The sequence below is a fragment of the Piliocolobus tephrosceles genome, unplaced genomic scaffold (genome assembly GCF_002776525.5).
Source record: "Piliocolobus tephrosceles isolate RC106 unplaced genomic scaffold, ASM277652v3 unscaffolded_41, whole genome shotgun sequence".
Taxonomy (NCBI): Eukaryota; Metazoa; Chordata; class Mammalia; order Primates; family Cercopithecidae; genus Piliocolobus; species Piliocolobus tephrosceles.
In genome coordinates, this window is record NW_022325420.1 from 1,244,718 (window position 1) to 1,265,931 (window position 21,214).

At 34.3% G+C, this 21,214-nt stretch overlaps 1 protein-coding gene across 2 annotated transcripts in view; it reads right to left on the reverse strand.

Moving 5' to 3' along the window:
• The window catches only part of LOC111550222 (alpha-aminoadipic semialdehyde synthase, mitochondrial), a 69,330-nt gene that overhangs the window by 20,363 nt on the left and 27,753 nt on the right, over positions 1-21,214 (reverse strand). For both annotated transcript variants that reach the window (XM_023223515.2, XM_023223516.2), the window contains exons 9-15: positions 19,688-19,836; positions 18,183-18,305; positions 17,697-17,808; positions 5,940-5,999; positions 5,689-5,756; positions 3,061-3,179; positions 2,766-2,892 (exon numbers count right to left, since the gene is read on the reverse strand). In XM_023223515.2, coding sequence (XP_023079283.2) covers positions 2,766-2,892; positions 3,061-3,179; positions 5,689-5,756; positions 5,940-5,999; positions 17,697-17,808; positions 18,183-18,305; positions 19,688-19,836 — 758 coding nt within the window. The remainder of the gene's footprint in view (positions 1-2,765; positions 2,893-3,060; positions 3,180-5,688; positions 5,757-5,939; positions 6,000-17,696; positions 17,809-18,182; positions 18,306-19,687; positions 19,837-21,214) is intronic.

The window sequence follows — 21,214 nt, forward strand, 5'->3', positions numbered from 1 at the left end:
AAATTTTACTAAGATCTAATAATACTTTAAAACTTGTCCTTATAATTGGCTGAGAAGTATAATGATAGGATTTTGCCTGGTGGCACTTTTTAGACAAATGGATTAGAGTTCATAATTCGTCTCGAATATGATATAGGAAGCACTCAACGGGACATACTCAAATTATTTGAGTTGACTCCAACCCAATTACTCCAAAAGGTTGCAAATGTCACCTGTGAAAAATACATACAAAATACATGTGGAATTTTCAAAGAAACATTGAAATCAATTACTACTTTGTATTAAATTATTAAAAACTAAATTTGAAAAATTAAAACTGAGAATTGTACATATTACTAAAATTTTTTTTGAAACATATTCTTTACTCATTTCTTTGTAGTCCCTATCACTGTGTTTATATCAAAACATTCTTTCCCCAACTTAAAAAATAAAAGAGTTGGCCAGGCATGGTGGCTTATGCGGTAATCCTGGCACTTTGAGAGGCTGAGGCAAGTAGATTGCTTGAGGAGTTCAAGTCCAGCCTGAGCAACATGGTGGTACCCCATCTCTACTAAAAATACAAAATTTAGCTAGGCATAGTGGCATGTGCCTGTAGTCCCAGCTACTTGGGTGATTGAGGTGGGAGGATCACTTGAGTCTGGGAGGCGGAAGTTGCAGCGAGCCAAGATTGTGCCACTGCATTCCAGCCTGGGTGACAAAATAAGACTCTGTGTCAAAAAAAGAAAAAAAAATGTAAGGAATGCTATATGATAACACTGTTTAATGGCATTACCATTATTCAGCATAGAAAATATACCAAATAAGAAAACATTAAATATAAAACAGATTTTGCTAATGCTAAATCTTATCAAAGGCCACCTGTTTGCTAAATTTTAAAATTTGGATATATTAATAGATTGATGTCTTTGTCCATTATCTTGTCACATTTTATTTCAGATTTTGTTTCAAATGGAATTTATCGTGTTTTTTTTTTTTTTTTTTTTTTTTTTGAGACGGAGTCTCGCTGTGTCGCCCGGGCTGGAGTGCAGTGGCTGGATCTCAGCTCATTGCAAGCTCCGCTGCCTTCCGGGTTCACGCCATTCTCTCACCTCAGCCTCCCAAGTAGCTGGGACTACAGGCGCACGCCACCTCGCCCGGCTAGTTTTTTGTATTTTTTAGTAGAGACGGAGTTTCACCATGTTAGCCAGGATGGTCTTCGTGTTATTTACTTTCAATTAAAAATGATATATTTAGGTACCTACGTGTATCAAAATAAATTACTGTTCTACTTGGAAGACTAGATCATTCTATTTTGAATCAGGATTTCTTTACATGGTAAATATCAGAGAGGTTTAATTGGTCATTAGTCAATTTTTTCTAAATAAAAATTAATGATCATAAAATTTTTATAAGTTGAGTGACATTTTAAGTACATGAGGTTAGCCTATATTTAAAGATATCAAGAGAAATGTAAAAATGCCAGCTTATAGAACTACCTTTCATTATATGATTTCCAAGCCTGCTTTTTTTTTTTTTTTAAGCAGAATATCACAGAACTTCCTCCAAAGATACAATTGGAAACTGATCTGTGAAAGTGATTAGGTAATCACTGTGAGGGAACAGATAACTTTCTTCCTCTCATCTTGGGAAAATTCTAAGAATGAATAACTATTCTCATCACTTTGACATTTCAAAACCAAATGTATTTATTATTTATTTATTTATTACTTTGATTTTAGGTTCAGGGGTACATGTGCAGGTTTGTTATACAGGTAAATTGTATGTCATGGGGGTATGGTGTACAGATTATTTCGTTATCTAGGTAATAAGCATAGTACCCAATAGGTAGTTTTTCGATCCTCACCCTCCTCCCATCCTTTACCCTCAAGTAGGCCCTGATGTCTGTTGTTCCTTTCTTTGTGTACACATGTACTCAAATATCAAAACCAAATTTAGTTATAGAGTAAATCTCATGTAATGCTGTATCTAGATGTTAGATCTGCATTTTTGTTAGTAATACTCTATTTCAAGATCTGTTGCTATGATGAGACTTAAAATGGTCATAAGGCTAAGTAATCTACTTATTTCATTTAAGTTTTATAACTCCAAAGGATAAAATAGACACTAAAGTATATAAAATATTAATACCTTATGACCTACAATCACACTTCTAAGTATATACCCAACAGAAATGTGTAATTACTGTTTTGGTGAAATGATCACAAAAAGACAAATACTGAAATGTGTATAACAGTGTGACTTAAAACAGCCAAAATCCAGAAACAACCTAAATATCTATAGTAGTCAAATAAATAATAATGGTATATTCACATAATGAAATACTACACAGCAATGAGAATGAATAAACTATTATTTCAGACAATAGCACAGATGACTCTCATAATCACAACACTGAATGGAAGAAGGCAGCCACAAACGAGGATATATTGAATGATTCCAATTATATGAAGTTTGAAAGCAGGCAAAAACTAAATATCAGAAGCCAGGATGGTGTTTACTCTTAGAGGACGGGGTAAGTGAATAGAAAGAGGCACCAAGAGGGCTTCTGGGGAATTAATGATACTCTGATAATCATCACAGAGTGTGTTCACTTTGTGAAAATTCATTGAGCTATATACTTATGATTTGTGCACCTTCTGGACCCATACTTCAACTAAAAAGTTTACTCCAAAAGAGTATGAAGAGAGAAGTGAAAGAGAAAAAGAAAAATAAGAGAAAAGAAATAATAACAAAAGTATGAAACTCATTTCTTGCCAGATACTGACCTGATGACAAGATCCTGTTTTGCCACCAAGAAGCCCAGCTTCTCTTCTTGTTTACAAATGTCCATGCTAACAGGATTAATATTATATTTCTTGCCTAACTGTTCAATTTGATGCTTCATGTCAGAGCCTATTTCAAGAATTAAAAGTCACATTTTTAGATATGTCAGAGCAAAATATATTTTAATATCTCCAAAAATAAATTTTCAAATTTCAGAAACAAAGTAGTCTTCTAAAATGTAGAAGTCAACATGCTATAAAATATATTTTTCTTCTTCAAAAATCAGGGCTTATTTACCTACTGTTATTTCTATATTGCCATCTCTTGATAAATATTCCAATACAGGCTCAGATACATAGCCAGATCCAAGAACCAAAACCTTTCTGGTTCCCATTGAAAGTGACTGAGCACATTCCCTATTAAAAAAAAAAAAAAAAAAAAAAAGAGGTGAAGGGGCTAATTAAAATTTTATTTTATTTTTTTAAATAACAGAATCTTGCTGTTATTATACAAATCATACTAAAACCTAAATAATGAAGCAACATTTTCTCTTCACATTACTTAACATAAGAATTTCAACATGAGTGAGTTCCCTATACCAACATATTTCTTCAATTATTTTACATCTTGTACAATGAAGAACAATAGACCTGACGTCTCTGAGACACATATCTGTAGATGTATACATGTATTTCTCGAATTTCCAGTATTACTAGTGAGGTGCAGGTGCTGGACCTTTTCTTGGTTTGCTTGTGATTGAGTAACTTGGTCTCACATTTTATCCTTCCAGAAGATGTAATTCAAAATCATGTGAGGAGCTTTACCTTGGAAACTTTATTTATTCCTCACAACAATCCCAGAAGGCAACAATTTGAGGAAGAGAATATTATTACCCATATTAGAAATTGTTTTGTCATATATCTTTAGGGTCACTTGGAAATAGTCAAAACCATGACTTTGAGTCACAAATGTCATGGGTTAAATGTAGAAAATGAAGACTAGTGTTAGGCATTATTTTAATTCTTGAACAGTTTATTCTGCTGGAATTACACCTTTCAGGCAGATGACTTTCTGTCTTTCCCATAAACTATGACCTCCAAGGCAGCATCTAAGACTTACCCATCTTTACAAACCCATTAATGCTCAGCATGTTTTGTCTTAAATATGGAATTTACTCATTAAATATTTTTTGAATCAAATTCCCTGTTATCAACATGAAACAAAAGAAATGGCCTGGTACCAGGGACTGAAGTAGGCTCTGTTATTTAGAATATTTAGGTCAGAATGTCTCTTGAACATTAACCCAAAAACCTTTTCATTAATTTTAAATAAATAAAAATAAGTATAAGTATAAAACATTCCTGTCCCTCTCTACCCCAACACACATTATTACTGATGTGAAGAGGTCTCATTTAACTACTATCGTCTCGCATTTCACCTTCCAGAGAGAACCACTATTATTTGGTTATTATATATTCTGTCTAACAATATTTTCTGTAGTTTGTATAATTAAAGCATTCCAAATACCCAATGCTCAAAACAGAAACTCATTCCTAGATTCTAATACTGTCTAGCCCATCAGTACCCCCAAACCCCAGATTCCAGGTTAATAATCACTGTGCTAAGTGATGAAAAGAACAGAAGAATAAGGCAGGATTCAATACAAAGTAAATTTCCTTTCAAAATGCAAACTTTGTTATTAGTATCTTGGCACAAGTTTCCATCAGGAAAGAGGGCAGCAAGTTCTAGCAATCAGAGCCAAGTAAACCTGCTGCTACATGAAATATGACACATAAGAGAGAAGATATCATCATGACCAGTCATGTTAGACTTGTCACTAGTATCAGTAGTGTAAAAGACCATTGGATGATGAGAATCAAAACACAGAGCTATGAAAAACAAACAGATGTGAAGTTTTACCTGTAAGAAATTCTCCTATAGGGTTATAGAGCTAGCTTCTCTTATTCACAAAGAAAAAAAATTAAATACTTAGTGTCTTATGCCAGAATATTTCACTGACACATCAGAAAGTAACTATAATCAAACCAGCACATATGGAAAAGGCCTAACTATAGTACGCTTGATCTGGGCAGATATCTTTGTTTACTGCTTGTAGGTAGAACCACTGAAAAAGAAGATAAGACAGTTGTGTTGTTTTCCAACTCTGGTTTCTCCTGAGACTTCAGTACATGGGTTCCTTTTTTAATGCGAAAAGACCAGCAGAAAAGATATAAACACAGATCAAAGGCAATTAGCTGGAGGAGACCAGAACATTCCGAAAAAATAAAATTAATATTTTCAAACTTTAAGTAGTAAAATCAATTAAGGAAACAAGGGCCTTAGCTAAAGACCTTTCTAAAGTAATGATCCTCTTGAGTAGATTCGCTACATTACTTTTTGGCATCTTCCCCCTAATAAGAATCCCTGGAGAAAACTACCTCTTATTGCCATCAATTGTTTATTCACAGCTCTCTTAATTTGTAACCACGAATTCACTTTCCTGAACACTACACTAAACAAAAGAGAGTCCAAATCCTCAACTAAAACCCAAACTGAAAGCACCACAGAAAATCTAGTGTGCTCATTTTCCTTTGAAAAAATAACTGAGGCATGACCATGTGTAAAAAGTCAGAGAAAAACAAGAAGCTACCTGAAGGACAATCCTTTTGGATTTTGCTTGCTTACCCATACGTCTACACAGGCTATTAGAAAGCCAAAATGATGCTATACTACTGTTAAGTGGGAAACAGTCGCAGTGGTTTCAGCCAGCCACTTAGTTTGGATTTCCTACATTTTCAAACATCATCAAAATTTATATATTGTACAAACCTAATATTAAGAACTCCCACTGAAGCATTAAAAAATACTCATTAATTCCAAGATAAGAATAAATGTATAAAACAAGAGGATTTGAACAATACTTACCTGCTCTCCCGGAGTGTCTGGATATATTTATATTTATCAGGTAATGTACCGTTGGATGTAATCACTGCCTAAATGTATATGACACAAGACATTTCTTTAGTATCCACATTTTAGTCCTACAAACATGGTCTCATGACTGATAGAGAAGAGACAGAATGGCAAAGATGGAGAGAGAGAGAGAGAGAGAGAAGAGAGCAAAAATGGTAATAGAAAAAACACATTTATGAAAAAATATTCTTCTCATAACTTACATCTCTCACCACAGGAGAAAAATTCTGACTTTCAAGAGGCTGTGTCGCATCTGATAATATCTGAAAGGAAAATGAGATTTGTAAGAGATAAATGACACTGCAAAGAAGGCCTCTTGGTGTTTGTATCCATATTAAAATATTAATTAAGGGAAAAAAAGAATTTAAGAAACAGTTTTCTGAGGATCACCGAGTATAAGGGATTGTTAATTGAAGTCTTCTACAAGCAATCAACTCTACGCACAAGACTATGGTGTTTCAGCACAAGTCGCAATTTTAAAACTAAAATTGGATTATAATCATCTTTGCTTGCTGTGAACACAAAAAAGCTTATCTTTTCCAATCAGTTAAATGTATCATATTAAGCACGTTGCCAAATATCTTCACAAGCTTTATAGCTATAGTCCTCCATTCAAGGGCCTCTACTCCATTCCAAAAGTTCAAGTTGTTCCATTAGGAGTAGAGAATGAGGTTTTCCACTCAGCAAGGCCACCACCTCAGCAGTAAGCGGTCTCCCTCAGATCAGTATTAGTAGTTATATGTATAGGTGCATCAGCATTTCAAAGGTGGTAGCAAAAGTGACTTGACCGAGTAGAACCTTGAAAGTCATTCACATCCTCTTCACATTATCTTGCAGAATTGAGTCAGAGACAACAAAAAAAGTAAGATGTCTCATATTAACATTTCAGCAACCTTCTAGTCCTCCTCTTTTCTCCCAAGGAACCCAACTCTTGAATATGCTGCCAAGAAGCAATGGGTATATAAGTTAGTCCCTCTCAGAGAACCCAATTCTTGAATATACTGCCAAGAAGTAATGGCATATAAGTTAGCATTGCTGCTTCTGGTGGACAGAGAAGGGCCAGTGAGGCAGTCTTTCTCCCTAACTAGGGGTTAAGATCTAGCTCACTCACCCAACTAAAAACAAGAAAAATGTACCTAGAAGGTGCTGGTAACAGAGAATTTATTTAGTGTATTAAAATAAATAGAAAATTGTTTTCATGTATCTAAAATAAATGGTAATTTGAAAAACGTCAGTTCTCCAAAGGACTGAAACCTAGATTTAAATTACTTCATTCTAACTGAATTTAGGTGAATTTCTCCTAACCTTTATCCTTGTCTATCCCACTGCCCAAAACAAAGAATATATTATCAGGAGGAAAAGCACACAACATCCAGAGCCTCGAGTCATCTCTAAAATTTGGAATACACAATGTCTAGCATTCAACCAAAAATAAATAAATATATTGAAAGGTAAGAATTTACTGAAAACCATAAAAACCAAGGAAAAAAACAGGGAACATAAATAGAACCAAGAAGTTTAATGGAATTAACAAAAATGATTCTAAATTGTGATTAATATGTTCAAAAAATAAAAGGTTCAAAAAATAAAAGGACAATATAGATAACTTTTTAAAAAAATGTAAAACTTTAAAATTAATGAATATAAATTTTTGATAAATGAAAAATAACATGTTTCAAGCCTTGGAAGACAGATGAACATCCAGATATATGAAGAAGCTCAACAATCTCCAGAGTCAACCCAAAGAGGTCCCTTTATAATTACTGTCAAAAACCAAAATGATATTAAAAGCAGCAAGATAAAAATATCATGCTACATATAAGGGAATCTCCATTAAACTATCAGCAGATTTCTCAGTAGAAATCCTGCAGGCCAGGAGAGAATGGAATGATATATTCAAAGTGCTGATGCACAGAAAACTGTCAGCCAAAAATGCTATATACAGCAAAGTTGGCCTTCAGAAAAAAAGAAGAAATAAAGCCTTTTCCAGACAAGCAAAACTTTAGGGAATTCTTCACCACTAGAGCTGCTCTGTAAGAAATGCTTAAGGGAGTTTTTCAACTAGAAAAAAATAACATTACTAACATGAAAACATATAAAAGTACAAAATTCACTGGTAAAGGTAGATATATAATCAAATCCAGAATACCCCGATACTACTATTGCACTCTGCAAAAGATAGGTATTTATAACTCTAGGATGAAAGTTAAAATTCACAACAGTCAAAATAATGATAGCTACAATAAATTATCAAGAAATATGTAAGCTAAAAGGATGTCAATTGTGACATCAAAAAATATTAACTGGTTGTACCCAACTCAGAAAGGTAAAAAAGAAATATATATAGTATGTATGTATACTATATATATACACACACACACAAATATACATATAGTATGTGTATATATACACGTATATATACACATACTACATATATATACACACATACTACATATATATATATATACACATACTACATATATATATATACACATACTACATATATATATACACACACACACACACATGCACCCATTGTTGGGAGGGTAGAAGTCTAGAGTTTTGTATGCAACTGAATTTGTTATTAGTATAAAATAGTCTGTTATAACTGTAAGATGTTTTATGTAAGCCTTGTGGTAACCACAAAGCAAAATACTAAAGCAGATAAACAAATAATAAAGATAAAAGAATACAAATTTAGCACTAAAGGAAATCACTAAATCACAAAGACAAACAGGAGAGGAAAAAAAGAACAAATAAGCTATAAAACAATCAGAAAACAATTAACAAAATGGCAGTAGTAAGTCCCTGGCATATCAGTAATTGCTCTGAATGTCAACAGATTAAATTGTTCAATTAAAACACAGAGTGGCTGAACGGATTAAAAAACAAAGCTCTACTATTCACAATAGCAAAGATATGGAATCAGTCTTGATACCTATCAGTGGTGAATTGGATAAAGAAAATGTGGTATATATACACCATAGAATACTATGCAGCCATAAAAACGAATGAAATTGGCCAGGCACAGTGGCTCACACATGTAATCCCAGCACTTTGAGAGGCCAAGGTGGGCAGATCACCTGAGGTCAGAATTTCAAGACCAGCCTGGCCAACATGGTGAAACGCTGTGTCTACTAAAAATACAAACATTAGGCAGGCTTGGTGGTGGGCACCTGTAATTCCATCTACTGGGGAAGCTGAGGCAGGAGAATTGCTTGAACCCAGGAGGTGGAGGTTTGTGAGATGAGACGGTGCCACTACACCAGCCTGGGTGACAGAGCAAGACTGCCTCAGAAACAAACAAACAATGAAACTATGTCCTTTGCAGCAATCTGGAATCAGTTGAAGGCCATTATCCTAAGTAAATTAATGTAGGAACAGAAAACCAAATGCCACATGTTCTCAGTTATAAGTGGGAGCTAAACACTGAGTATACATGGACGCAAAAAAGGGAACAATAGAAACCAGGGTATACTTGAGGGTGGAGGATGGGAGGAGGGTGAAGATTGAAAAACTACCTATCAGGTACTATGCTCACTACTTGAGTGATGAATTCATTTGTGCTCCAAACCCCAGTGACATGCAATTTACCCATGTAATAAAACTGCACATGTACCCCCTGAAGCTAAAATAAAAGCTGCAAGGAGAAAAAGAAAATAGACTCTCACTATGTGCTGCCCACAAGAGACATACTTTCACCTTAAGAATGCACATAGGCTTTCATCCCTTAAAGGGGATGAAAGAAGATATTCCATGCAAATAATAGCCAACAGAGGACAGGAAGAATACTTATTCCAGACAGAAAAAACTTAACTCAAAAATTTTCACAAGAGACAAAGAAAGTCATTATTAAGGAGCTCAAGTCATTAAGAAGACATAGCAATTGTAAATATATGTTCTCTCAACGTTGGAACACCTAAACCTATAAAGCAAATATTAATTAATCAACATGAGGGTAAAAAATAAATACCAAAGCAATAATAGTAGGAGACTTCAATACCCCTCTTTCAAAAACGGAAAGACCAACCAGGAAGAAATTAATTAGAAAATATTGGAATTGATCTGTGCTTTAGACAAAATGAACCTAATAGATAAATATAGAACTTGTTATACAGTAGCACCAGTGTACGCATTCTTCTCTAGTACATATAGATCATTCTCCAGAATAGATCATATGGTAGGCCACAAAATATGTCTTAACAAATTAAAAAAAAAAAATGAAATCATATCAAGTATTGTTTCTGATCACAATGGTATGACGCTAGAAACCAATAACAAGAGAAACTTTGGAAACTAAAACACATGCAGATTAAACGACATATTCCTCATCAATCAAGGAGTCAATAGAGAAACTAAAAAGGAAATTTAAAAATTTCTAGAGACAAATGAAAATGAAAACACAACCAGCCAAAAGCTATGGGACAGAGCAAAAGCAGTACTCAGAAGGAAGTTTATAGCAATGTTGACATGCCTATTTCAAAAACGAACAAAGGTCTCAGATAACTGAATGTTGCACCTCAAGGAACAAGAAAAACAGGAACAAACTGAAACCAAAATTAGTAGACACAAAGAAATAACGATGGTTAGAGAAGACATAAACAAAATAGAGACGTAAAAAATACAAAAGATCAATGAAACAAAGAGTTTGTTTGAAAAGGTAAACAAAATCAACAAGCCCCGAGTCTGCCTAAGAAGAAAAGAGAAAAGACTCAAATAAATAAAATTTCAGATGACTGTTGTTGGTGTATTGGAATACTAGTGATTTTTGTATGTTGATTTTGTATCCTGAAACTTTGCTGAAATTGCTTATCAGCTTAATTTTTGGGCTAAGACTATGGGTTGTCTAGATATAGAATCATGACATCTGCAAAAAGGGATAATTTGACTTCCTCTCTTCCTATTTGAATGCTCTTTATTTCTTTCTCTTACCTGATTTCTCTGGCCAGGACTTCCAATACTATGTTGGATACAAGTGGTAAGAGAAGGCATCCTTGTTGCCAGTTTTCAAGGGTAATCAATGTCATTAAAATGGCCATAGTGCCCAAAGCAATTTATAGATTCAATGCTATTCTTATCAAATTACCCATGACTTTCTTCATAGAACTAGAAAGAAACTATTTTAAAATTCATATGGAACCAAAAAGAAGCTGAATAGCCAAGGCAATCCTAAGCAAAAAGAACAGAGCTGGAGGTATCACACTACCTGACTTCAAAGTATATTACAGGGCTACAGTAACCAAAACAGCATAAGACTGGTACAAAACCAGAAACAATGACCAATAAAACAGAATAGAGAGCTCAAAAATAAGGCCACACATCTACAACCATCTGATCTTCAACAAAGGTGACAAAAACAAACAATGAGAAAAGGACTCCCTGTTTAATAAATGGTACTGGGATAACTGGCTAGCTATGCAGAAGATTAAAACTGGATCGCTTCCTTACACTATGTAAAATGGTGTAAATAAACTCAAAGTGGATTAAAGAATGAAATGTAAAACTCAAAATTATAAAAACCCTGGAAGATGATCTAGGCAAAACCATTCTGGACATGGGAACTGGCAAAGATTTCATGATGAAGAACCAAAAACAATCGCAACAAATGGGATCTAATTAAAGTAAAGAGCTTCTGCACAGCAAAAGAAACTATCAACAGAGTAAACAATCTACAGAATGGGAGAAAGTATTTGCAAACTATGCATCTGACAAAAGTCTAATATCTAGCTTCCATAAAAACTTAAATTTACAAGAAAAAACAAACAACCCCCTTAAAAACTGGGCAAAGGACGTGAACAGACACTTTTCAAATGAAGACATACATGCAGTCAACAAGCATATGAAAACAAATTGAACATCACTGATCATTAGAGAAATGCAAATCAAAACCACAGTGAGATACCATCTCACACCAGTCAGAATGGATATTACTAAAAAGTCAAAAAATAACAGATGTTGGTGAGGTTTTGGAGAAAAAGGAATGCTTATACACTGTTGGTGGGAGTATAAATCAGTTCAACCCTTGTGGAAAGCAGTGTGGCAATTCCTCAAAGAGCTGAAAACAGAACTACTCCTCAACCCAGCAATCCCATTACTGGGTATATAGCTAAAGGAATATAAAATGTTCTATCATAAGGACACACGTACATGCACATAGTGTTGTAAAGAGTGCTCATTGGAGCACTATTGTAAATAGCAGAGACATGGACACAACCTAAATGCCTATAAATGATACACTGGATAAAGAACATGTGGTACACCATGGAATACTACAAAGCCATAAAAAAGAATGACATCATGTATTTTGCAGGAACATGGATAGAGCTAGAAGACATTATCCTTAGAACATTACTGCAGGAACAGAAAACCAAATACTGAATGCTCTCCCTTATAAGCAGGAGCTAAATGATGAGGACATATGGACACACAGAGGGGAACAACACACATTGGGGCCTTTCTGAGGGTGAAGGGAGAGGAGCAGAAAAAAATAACTATTGAGTACTAGGCTTAATACCCTGGTAATGAAATAACCTGTACATCCACCCCTCGTGACACAAGTTTACCTAAGAACAAACCTGCACATGTACCCCTGAACCTAAAAGGTTTTTTTTTAAGTATGTATTAGCTTCTGCAACAATATTGCATAGTATATCACCCACAACTCAAACAAACACACACAGATGAAAAAGGAGACATTACAACTGATACCACAGAAATACAAAGGATCATAAGAGAGCATTATGAACAATGATATGCCAATAAATTGGAAAACCTAGAAGAAATGGACAAATTCCTGGACAATTACAACCTACCAAGATTGAACTAGAAAAAAATAAACAATCTGAATAGACGAATCAATAACAAGCAGCGAGATTGAATCAGTAATAAAAAGTCTCCCATCAAAGAAAAGCCCAGGACCTGATGGTTTCACTACTGAACTCTACCAAACATTTAAAGAAGAGTTAACACCAATTCTTCTCAAACTATTCCATAATATCAAGGAGGAGGAAATTCTTCCAAACTAATTATATGGGGCCAGTGTTAATGTGATACCAAAATCAGACAAGGACATAACAAAAAATGTAAGCTTCAGGCCAATATCCCTAAAGAATATAGATGCAAAAATTTTCAACAAAATACTAGAAAACCAAATTTAACAGCATATTTAAAAGAGCATTCACCATAATAAATGGGATTCATTCCAGGGGTGCAAGGATGGTTCAACATATGCAAATTAATAAACATAATTTATCACATTAACAGAATGAGGGACAAAAACCATGTGATTATTCCAATGGAAACAGATAAAAAGTATTTGACAAATTCAACATCACTTTATGATAAAAACTTTCATCAAATTAGGCATAGAGGGTACATACGTCAACATAATAAAAGCCATATATGACAAACCAACAGCTAACATCATACTAATCATGGAAAATTGAAAGCTTTTTCTCTAAGATGTAGAACAAGAAAAGGATGCTACTATTCAACACAGTACTGGATGTTCTAGTCAGTGTAACTTGGCAAAAAAAGGAAAACAAAGGCATCCAAATTGGAAAGCAGGAAGTCAAACTGTCCTTGTTTGCAGATGATAAAATCTTATGTATAGAAAACCCTAAAGACTCCATAAAAACACTGTTAGAACTGATAAACAAATTTAGTAAAGTTGCAGAATACAAAATCAACATACAAAAATTAGTAGTATTTACATATGCCAACAGTGAACAATCCGAAAAAAAAAAATCCCATTTCCAATAGCCACAATAAAAATAAGGTGCATAAGAATAAATTTAACCAAGGAAATGAAAGATCTCTACACTAAAAACTGTAAAACATTGATGAAAAACATTGAAGAAAACAAAAACAAATGTAAAGATATTCCCATGTTCATGGATTGAAAGAATTTATATTTTAAAATGCCCATACTACCCAAAGCAATCTACCAATTCAGGGCAATCCTTATCAAAAAAAAAAAAAAAAAAAAAAAGACAAGCTTCACAGAAATAGAAAAGAAAATCCTAAAACTACTATGAAATCACAAAAGACCTCAAATCATCACACAATCTTTAGCAAAAACAACAAAACTGGAGGCATCACACTACCTGACTTCAAAACATACCACAAAGCTATAGTAACCAAAACAGCATGGTACTGGCATAACAGCAGACATATAAACCAATAGAACAGAAAAGCAAGCCCAGAAAGAAATCCATACATCTATATCCAACCAGTTTTGGAGAAAAGTGTCAAGAACAAACACTAAGGGAAGAAGAGTCTCTTCAATAAATGATGCTGGGAAAATTGGGTATCTACATTCAGAAGAATAAAACTAGACCCCCTATTTCTCATCATATAAAAAAATAAACTCAAAATGGATTAAACACTTAAACGGAAGACCTAAACTATGAAACTACTAGAAGAAAAAAAAAAAAAAACATAGGGGAAATGCTTCGTAACATTGAAACATTGACCTGGTTAAGAATTTTTTGGATAAGAACTCAAAAGCACAAGCACAAAACCCAAAAATAGACAAATGGAATTATATCAAACTAAAAAGCTTCTGCACAGCAAAACAAACAAGCAAACAAAAAATCAATTGAGTGAAGAAACAACAGAATGGGAGAAAGTATTTGCAAACCATACATCTCACAAGGAAGTAATACCCAGAATATACGAGAAAGTTAAATAACTCAATAACAAAACAATAAATAATACAATAAAAAATGGGCCATACTCAAATCAAATCTAATAGCTTTAAAATGCATATATTGCTAAAGAGAAACACAGGAAAATAATTACCTAAGCACTATTGCAAGAAGTTATGAAAAGAAAGGTTAACTAAGCTCTCAATAAAGTAAAATAAAGAATATAGTAAAGGTAAGATTATAAATTAAGAAAATAGAAAATGATACAAAATAGGGATGATCACCAAAGTTGAACTGATTTTTTTAGATGACTAATAAAATTGATCAATTGCAGGTAAAACAGATTAAGAAAAAACAGAAGGCATACCCGAACAACATCAGGAAAAAGAGAAATCACTACAGAATCTATTAAAGAGTTAATAAGATTATTACTAAAAAAAATATTGTGACAATAAAGTTTACAACTTAGATGAAATATAAATTCCTAGAAAATAAGCATACCAAAATCGACAGAAGAAAAATAAAAGTCTGAACATTCTTAAGTTTTTAAATAAAATGTAATCTATAATTGTAAAACTCACCCTTAAAATCAAGCAAAAAAGAAACAAACAAAAATGCTACCAACCCAAATCGTTTTGCTAACGAATTGTATCAAGTAGAACTAACAGTAATCTCACGTAAAATGTTCCTGAGACCAAAAATAAGGAAATACTCTCTAACTTGTTTTAAGGCCAACATAACCTTAATATCCAAACCTGACAAATACCTGATAATAAAATAAAGTTATAGATTAAACTCTCCAATGAACATAGAAGTTAATAATCCTAAACAAGATAAATTTATGTACAAACTCAATAAAATAATGTGGAGATATACACATATATATTATATTATATATTATATTATATATATATATTATATTATATATATATACATCAAAAAACATGTCAAAAATCTTTATAGTAGAATTATTAGTAAAAGCCCCAAAAAGAAAACAACCCCAAATGTCTACCAATGGTAAAATAGATTAAGAAATTTTGGTATATTCCTTAGCAACCTGAACTTAGTCATAAATAAATGGCTAACATACAACCAAGTTGGATTTATCCTAAGAATGTGAAGTTAGTTTGATATTGGAAAACCAATTGACAAAATTCACATATTAACAGAGAAAAGGAAAAAATATCTTCTCAATGAATACAGAAAATGCATTTGATAAATGTACGTAATATCCACATCATCCAGGCCATAATCCAGAATTATTCAATCTATGAAAACCAGAAGACTATGATCAATTCTCAAAGGAAAAGACAACCAATAAAGTCCAACCGCAAATTGACCCAGAAAGTTGGAAGTATGAGATAAAGATTGTAAAGTGGTTTTTATAACTATGTTCCATGCAATAACGAAAAATACACTCATAATTAATGAAAAGATAGAAAGTCTCTGCAGAGAAAGAGAAAATACCGAAATGAAATTTTTAAAAAGGAACCCAACAGAAATTCTAGAACTAAAAATAGAACATCGGAAATTAAAAATGCACAGAAAAGTCTGATTAGCAGCATAGAGAATATGAAGACATTTTTGAATAAAGGACAACTAAGAGAATCTGTCACCAGCAAACCTGTACTATAAGAAGTGATAAATTAAGTTATTCAGTCTTCAGGGAAATGATGCCAAAGGGAAATGAATGAAGAACATCAAAAATGGTAAACATCTTGGTAAATATATTATTGCATTTTTTATACACATACAGTTTGGCCACTTAAACATTTACCATTATAAAATTTTAGAAGTGGAGAAACTGTTATGTATTCATGGCTGGGCACAGTGGCTCACGCCTGTAATCTCAGCACTTTGGGAGGCCGAGGCAGGTGGATCACGAGGTCAGGAGTTCAAGACTAGCCTGGTCAACATGGTGAAACCCCATCTCTACTAAAAACTACAAAAATTAGCCAGGCGTGGTGACATGCACCTGTGGTCCCAGCTACTTGGGAGGCTGAGGCAGGAAGAATTGCTTGAACCTGGGAGGTGGAGGTTGCAGTGAGCCACGACTGCATCACTACACTCTAGCCTGGGCGACAGGGTGAGACTCTGTCTCAAAAAATAATAAAACAAAATAAAATAAAATAAAATAAGATTATATGTTCATTACAACCACCTCACATTACAGATGAAATATCTGAGGCTCAGAAAGGAAGTGAGTGCCCTGCTCAAGGCCATAAAGCAAGTTGATGTCTCCAGCAAAGCCTGGCATTTGTACTGTCCTTCTCCTGCCTCTTTAATCCCTCAGCATCAACTCCAGACACATTGCAGATCCAGTACTGACTGCATCAGCAACACGTCCTTAACTTCTCTGTATTTGTTTTATAATGTGTAAAACGGATATAATGATGGTACTTACCTAATATGGTTTTCATGAGTACTTAAAATTAAAATATATTTAGTACTTTGAACACTTCCTGCACATAGTAGGTGCAATATGTCTAACTATGACAGTGTCTGCTGCCTGCATTTTGTCAGGCCTGCTACATCTCCATGTTGACATATTCCAATAGGAAAAAGAAAGGGTCAAAATGGAATACTGTTTGAAAGAAAAGAAGATCAGAGACTGGAAATTTCATTTATTCTTGCCCCACTAACTATTGTTCTATTTTAATGTGAGAGCTTATGAGGGAAGATGTAGATGAAAAGAGCAAGAGCCATTCTTTATATTGAAATCATTGGCAGAGGCAGACATTTTGAAATAAAAATAAAGCAGGAAGGCTATGAATGCTTAGGATAAAAACTGAAAAAAGAAAAATTTTCTTTGATAAACAAAATGGAATTTAGATAACATGGTATTTCATTAGTTAATCACTGATCACAGAAGAAAAATACATGACCTCAACATAAGCTATCACTTAACCATTAGTGACCAGAACCCAATAAAACGTTCTATATTTCTAATTTTTCAGATCTAGTTATTATGGTACAATAAGAGTGCCCCAATATGAACTGACATAGATGGCAAATAATTAAAAATAAAGCATGTTTTATCTCACACATGGTGAACATTCTTAATAAAATACCTGTAATGGGAAAGAGATGTAATGGGAATTAAGCATGAAGGCAGTGATATCATCATATCCCCCAGGAGAGAAGTAAGCAGAACATGTCAAATAAAACAGTATCAGTAAGTATTTCAGGAAAGGGCTGGCATTTCATTTTACAACAGATTTCTTAGGTACAGAAGACCAGAACATTCACAGAATTACCCCATGATTCTATTCAAAGACACAGAGTTGTTACTGATATTACCAGTCTGCTTACCATTTCTTCAACATAAGGGTAAAGCATGTCTCCAAAGCATTCTGTAGCTTCAATTGGGAGCTGTGCTGGCAAATTGTCAATGGAACACATCAGGATCCCCGAGCCTTCAACACTAAGAGAAGCAATGTGGTTTATTCAGAAGCACAAAACATTATTTGTAAGTTCTGACTTTTCCAGATGTCTGCTTCGTTATATTTTCATTATCATTTGTAATTTTGTATAAAAGTACATGCAAAAATAAACAAAACTTTAAAAACCAAACGTTTTCCTTCTTCAGCAACCCGTCTCCCATTTAAATATGTGTGTGTGTGTGTGTGTGTGTGTGTATTCAAATTTGCATGGTTTTTTTTTTTACCTAATCTTAGTATATTTGAGTGTATCTCTCCAAATTTTCATAGCTTCATAAAGATGTAAAATATTAAGCATTTTAGAGTAGTATATCTATGTAACTAAGTGATGAATATCATCTAACTTTAGCAAACTCACCTGTCATGAATAATATGCTGGTCTGCATCATACATGCAAAAGGGACGCTCTATTGTTGTACACTCAGTCATAAACTCTATAGACCCTCCTGTGTCAGCTGAAATGTCACATATTGCCACAAGTCTGAAAATAACATCAATACTTAGATGAGAGGATGAAATTCTGAAGTCTCCAACAAGACTTAAAAAAAGGAGTTCAGAACAATTTTCAACATGGATCCTAAATATTTTCCAGGCTTTTGGGGTCTTTTTCCTATAGCTCATTCTTCAGGACTCTGCATTGTTCTGTGATACAGAGAATCTTCCCAGTATGAGTTTTAGTCTCCACAAAAAAAAAAAAAAAAAAAAAAAAAAAAAGGAAGAAAGAAAAGAAAAAAGGAAATAAAAGCAGAACATTGCTTTCCTAAAAAAATCATTAACAGACTAAAGTTAACATAGTTAGCTATCTCTAAATAACTCAGAAAGGTTCAGTTATGCTACCTCCACCCTGTTTAGTACTATATAGTTTTACATGTGGTTACACAGAAATCTCTAGAATGATGAACAAAAGTCTCAGTCCAGCATTCAAAAGGTTGACTATAATTTTTCTGCCCAATCTCCAATTACCACTTGCATACATGAACCAATGCAGAGCTAGACTGACACATTCAGCACCCTAAATATGCTTTGGTAGCTACATGTTTATTAAGCACCAATCCTTTCACTTGGAATTCTTGTTCTCCTCATTCTTCCCTTTAAGCTTTGCTGAGCTCAATGCTTCTGCTTTCTTCTAAACCCCAGTGATGTTGTTGCTCCTAGCATTCCCTTGGCATTTACTTGATGCCAGTTACATGCCTAGAAAAGCAAACATATCTTTTACTCTTCCACAAATATTTAGTCATTAATTCATTCAATATTTAATAATTATTTCAATGCCTATTATATATCAGGCAACACACTAGGTGCTTATGGCCAAGAGAAACAGACCCCCTATCCTTAAGGAGATTAAGTTCTAGGAAGAGGGAGAAAAATCATAAACACGAGAAAACAAATGAGGAATTTCAAAACAAAAAACAGAGTAACAGATTAGAGATAGAGATGAGAATGGAGGAGTAAGAGAAGACTTCTCTGAGGAAATAGTTTGAGAGCGGCATGGGGCATCACAGAAGGCAAAAGAAGAGTGTTTCAACAACTGGGGATGGGCTGAGCATGGTGGCTCATACCTATAATCCCAGCACCTTGGGAGGCCAAGGCAGAAGGTCTGCTTGGGACCCAGAGATTTAGACCAGCCTGGGAAACATAACAAGACCCCATCTCTGAAAATAAATACATACAATACAATTTTTTTAAAAAGAAGGAAGGATGGTTAACAGTGTCGACTACTGCCAAGAGGTCAAGAAAGATAAGGCAGAGAAGTAGTCATTAGAAATCAAGTCCTGTGATATGTGGGGACATTACATTCTTTGATCCTCTAATAATGGAAGCAGCTGGTCAAAACTACCATTGTTGTTGAAGTAGAGTCCTTACTTGTGTGGTAATGAAGGGCAGCCTTCCACACCAGCAGCTGAGAACTTGCCTGGAGCCAGGAGACTCTGAGCATCTTGGCGAGTTAGGAGGCGAGGAGTGTTTTGTTCCCAGTAGATTCCATTAATTAAGCAGGTTGTATAGGGTGCAATCTGTAATGCAAGTTCCAGGTTTAAGAAAATAGAAAAATAACCTATTTTAATATAGTATACTGAAAGAGAGCTATCAGGAAAGTCTATGAGAAATAATTAAATGTAACTTCTAATTGATTTTCTTATTGCCCATGTCAGTGTCCATCTTTTGAGGCAAAGATAATAAATAGCCACCCAGATTTCAGTGTAGAATTACCCCATGACAGAGCAATATATGACTATAAATACATTATTGGCTGAGCCCAGTGGCTCACGCCTGTAATCCCAGCACTTTGGGAGGCCGAGGCGGGCGGATCACGAGGTCAGGAGATCAAGACCATCCTGGTTAACATGGTGAAACCCCATCTCTACTAAAAATACAAAAAATTAGCCAGGCATGGTGGCGGGCACCTGTAGTCCTAGCTACTCAGGAGGCTGAGGCAGGAGAATGACGTGAACCCAGGAGGCGGAGCTTGCAGTGAGCTGAGATTGTGCCACTGAACTCCAGCTTGGGAGACAGACAGACTTCATCTCAAAAAAAAAAAAAAAAAAAAAAAAAAATTCATTATTATGTTCATTCTATAATGTATTGCATGCCAAAGAAAAATGAAAGAACAAAAACAAAATAAAACAAACCAAAACAAACAAAAAACAGTGGACCTAAAATTATATTTCCAGCTCTACTAACGGTAGGGTATGACCTAAATTATGCTACCTCAACTTCCCTGGGCTCTATCTTTCTTACCTACCAGATGGGGATAATACACACCCCATTGCTCAAAGGAATGCTGTGAAGATTAAATCGGATAACATCTGTAAGCTCTATGGAGCAATATGCTACATACATGCATACATGGCAACTAGGTCAGTATCAGTTTTAGGATGCGTCCAATCACCAATACTTCTGTGATTGGGGAAATGAAAAGGAATAAAGATTTCTTAGATTCAAAATTTTTCAGTTTGAAACTACGTTCATAATTTTTCTTCTTCAAACATTTCAAGCAGAAGGTAAGAGTTCTCTCTAACATGCCCTGCATGATATAAGGACTAAACTTCATACCAGAATATGAAAATGCTATGTTGGTCAAACATATTTAAAATTATTTAAAGCATTCTTTTTCACAATAAATGCAAGCCTTTTTTGTTTTATCTATTTTTTGGTTTGTTAGTTTATCTGGGGGAAGATTGTCACATGGCCAATGACTATAGAACAAACAAATATATTTTATTTCTTTTAAGATAAAGCCAGTGTGTCCCATTGAAGGATTTGATTTGTAAGTATAATAGCTTTTTCTTTTTCTTTCTTTCTTTTTTTTTTTTTTTTGAGACGGAGTCTCGCTCTGTCGCCCAGGCTGGAGTGCAGTGGCCGGATCTCAGCTCACTGCAAGCTCCGCCTCCC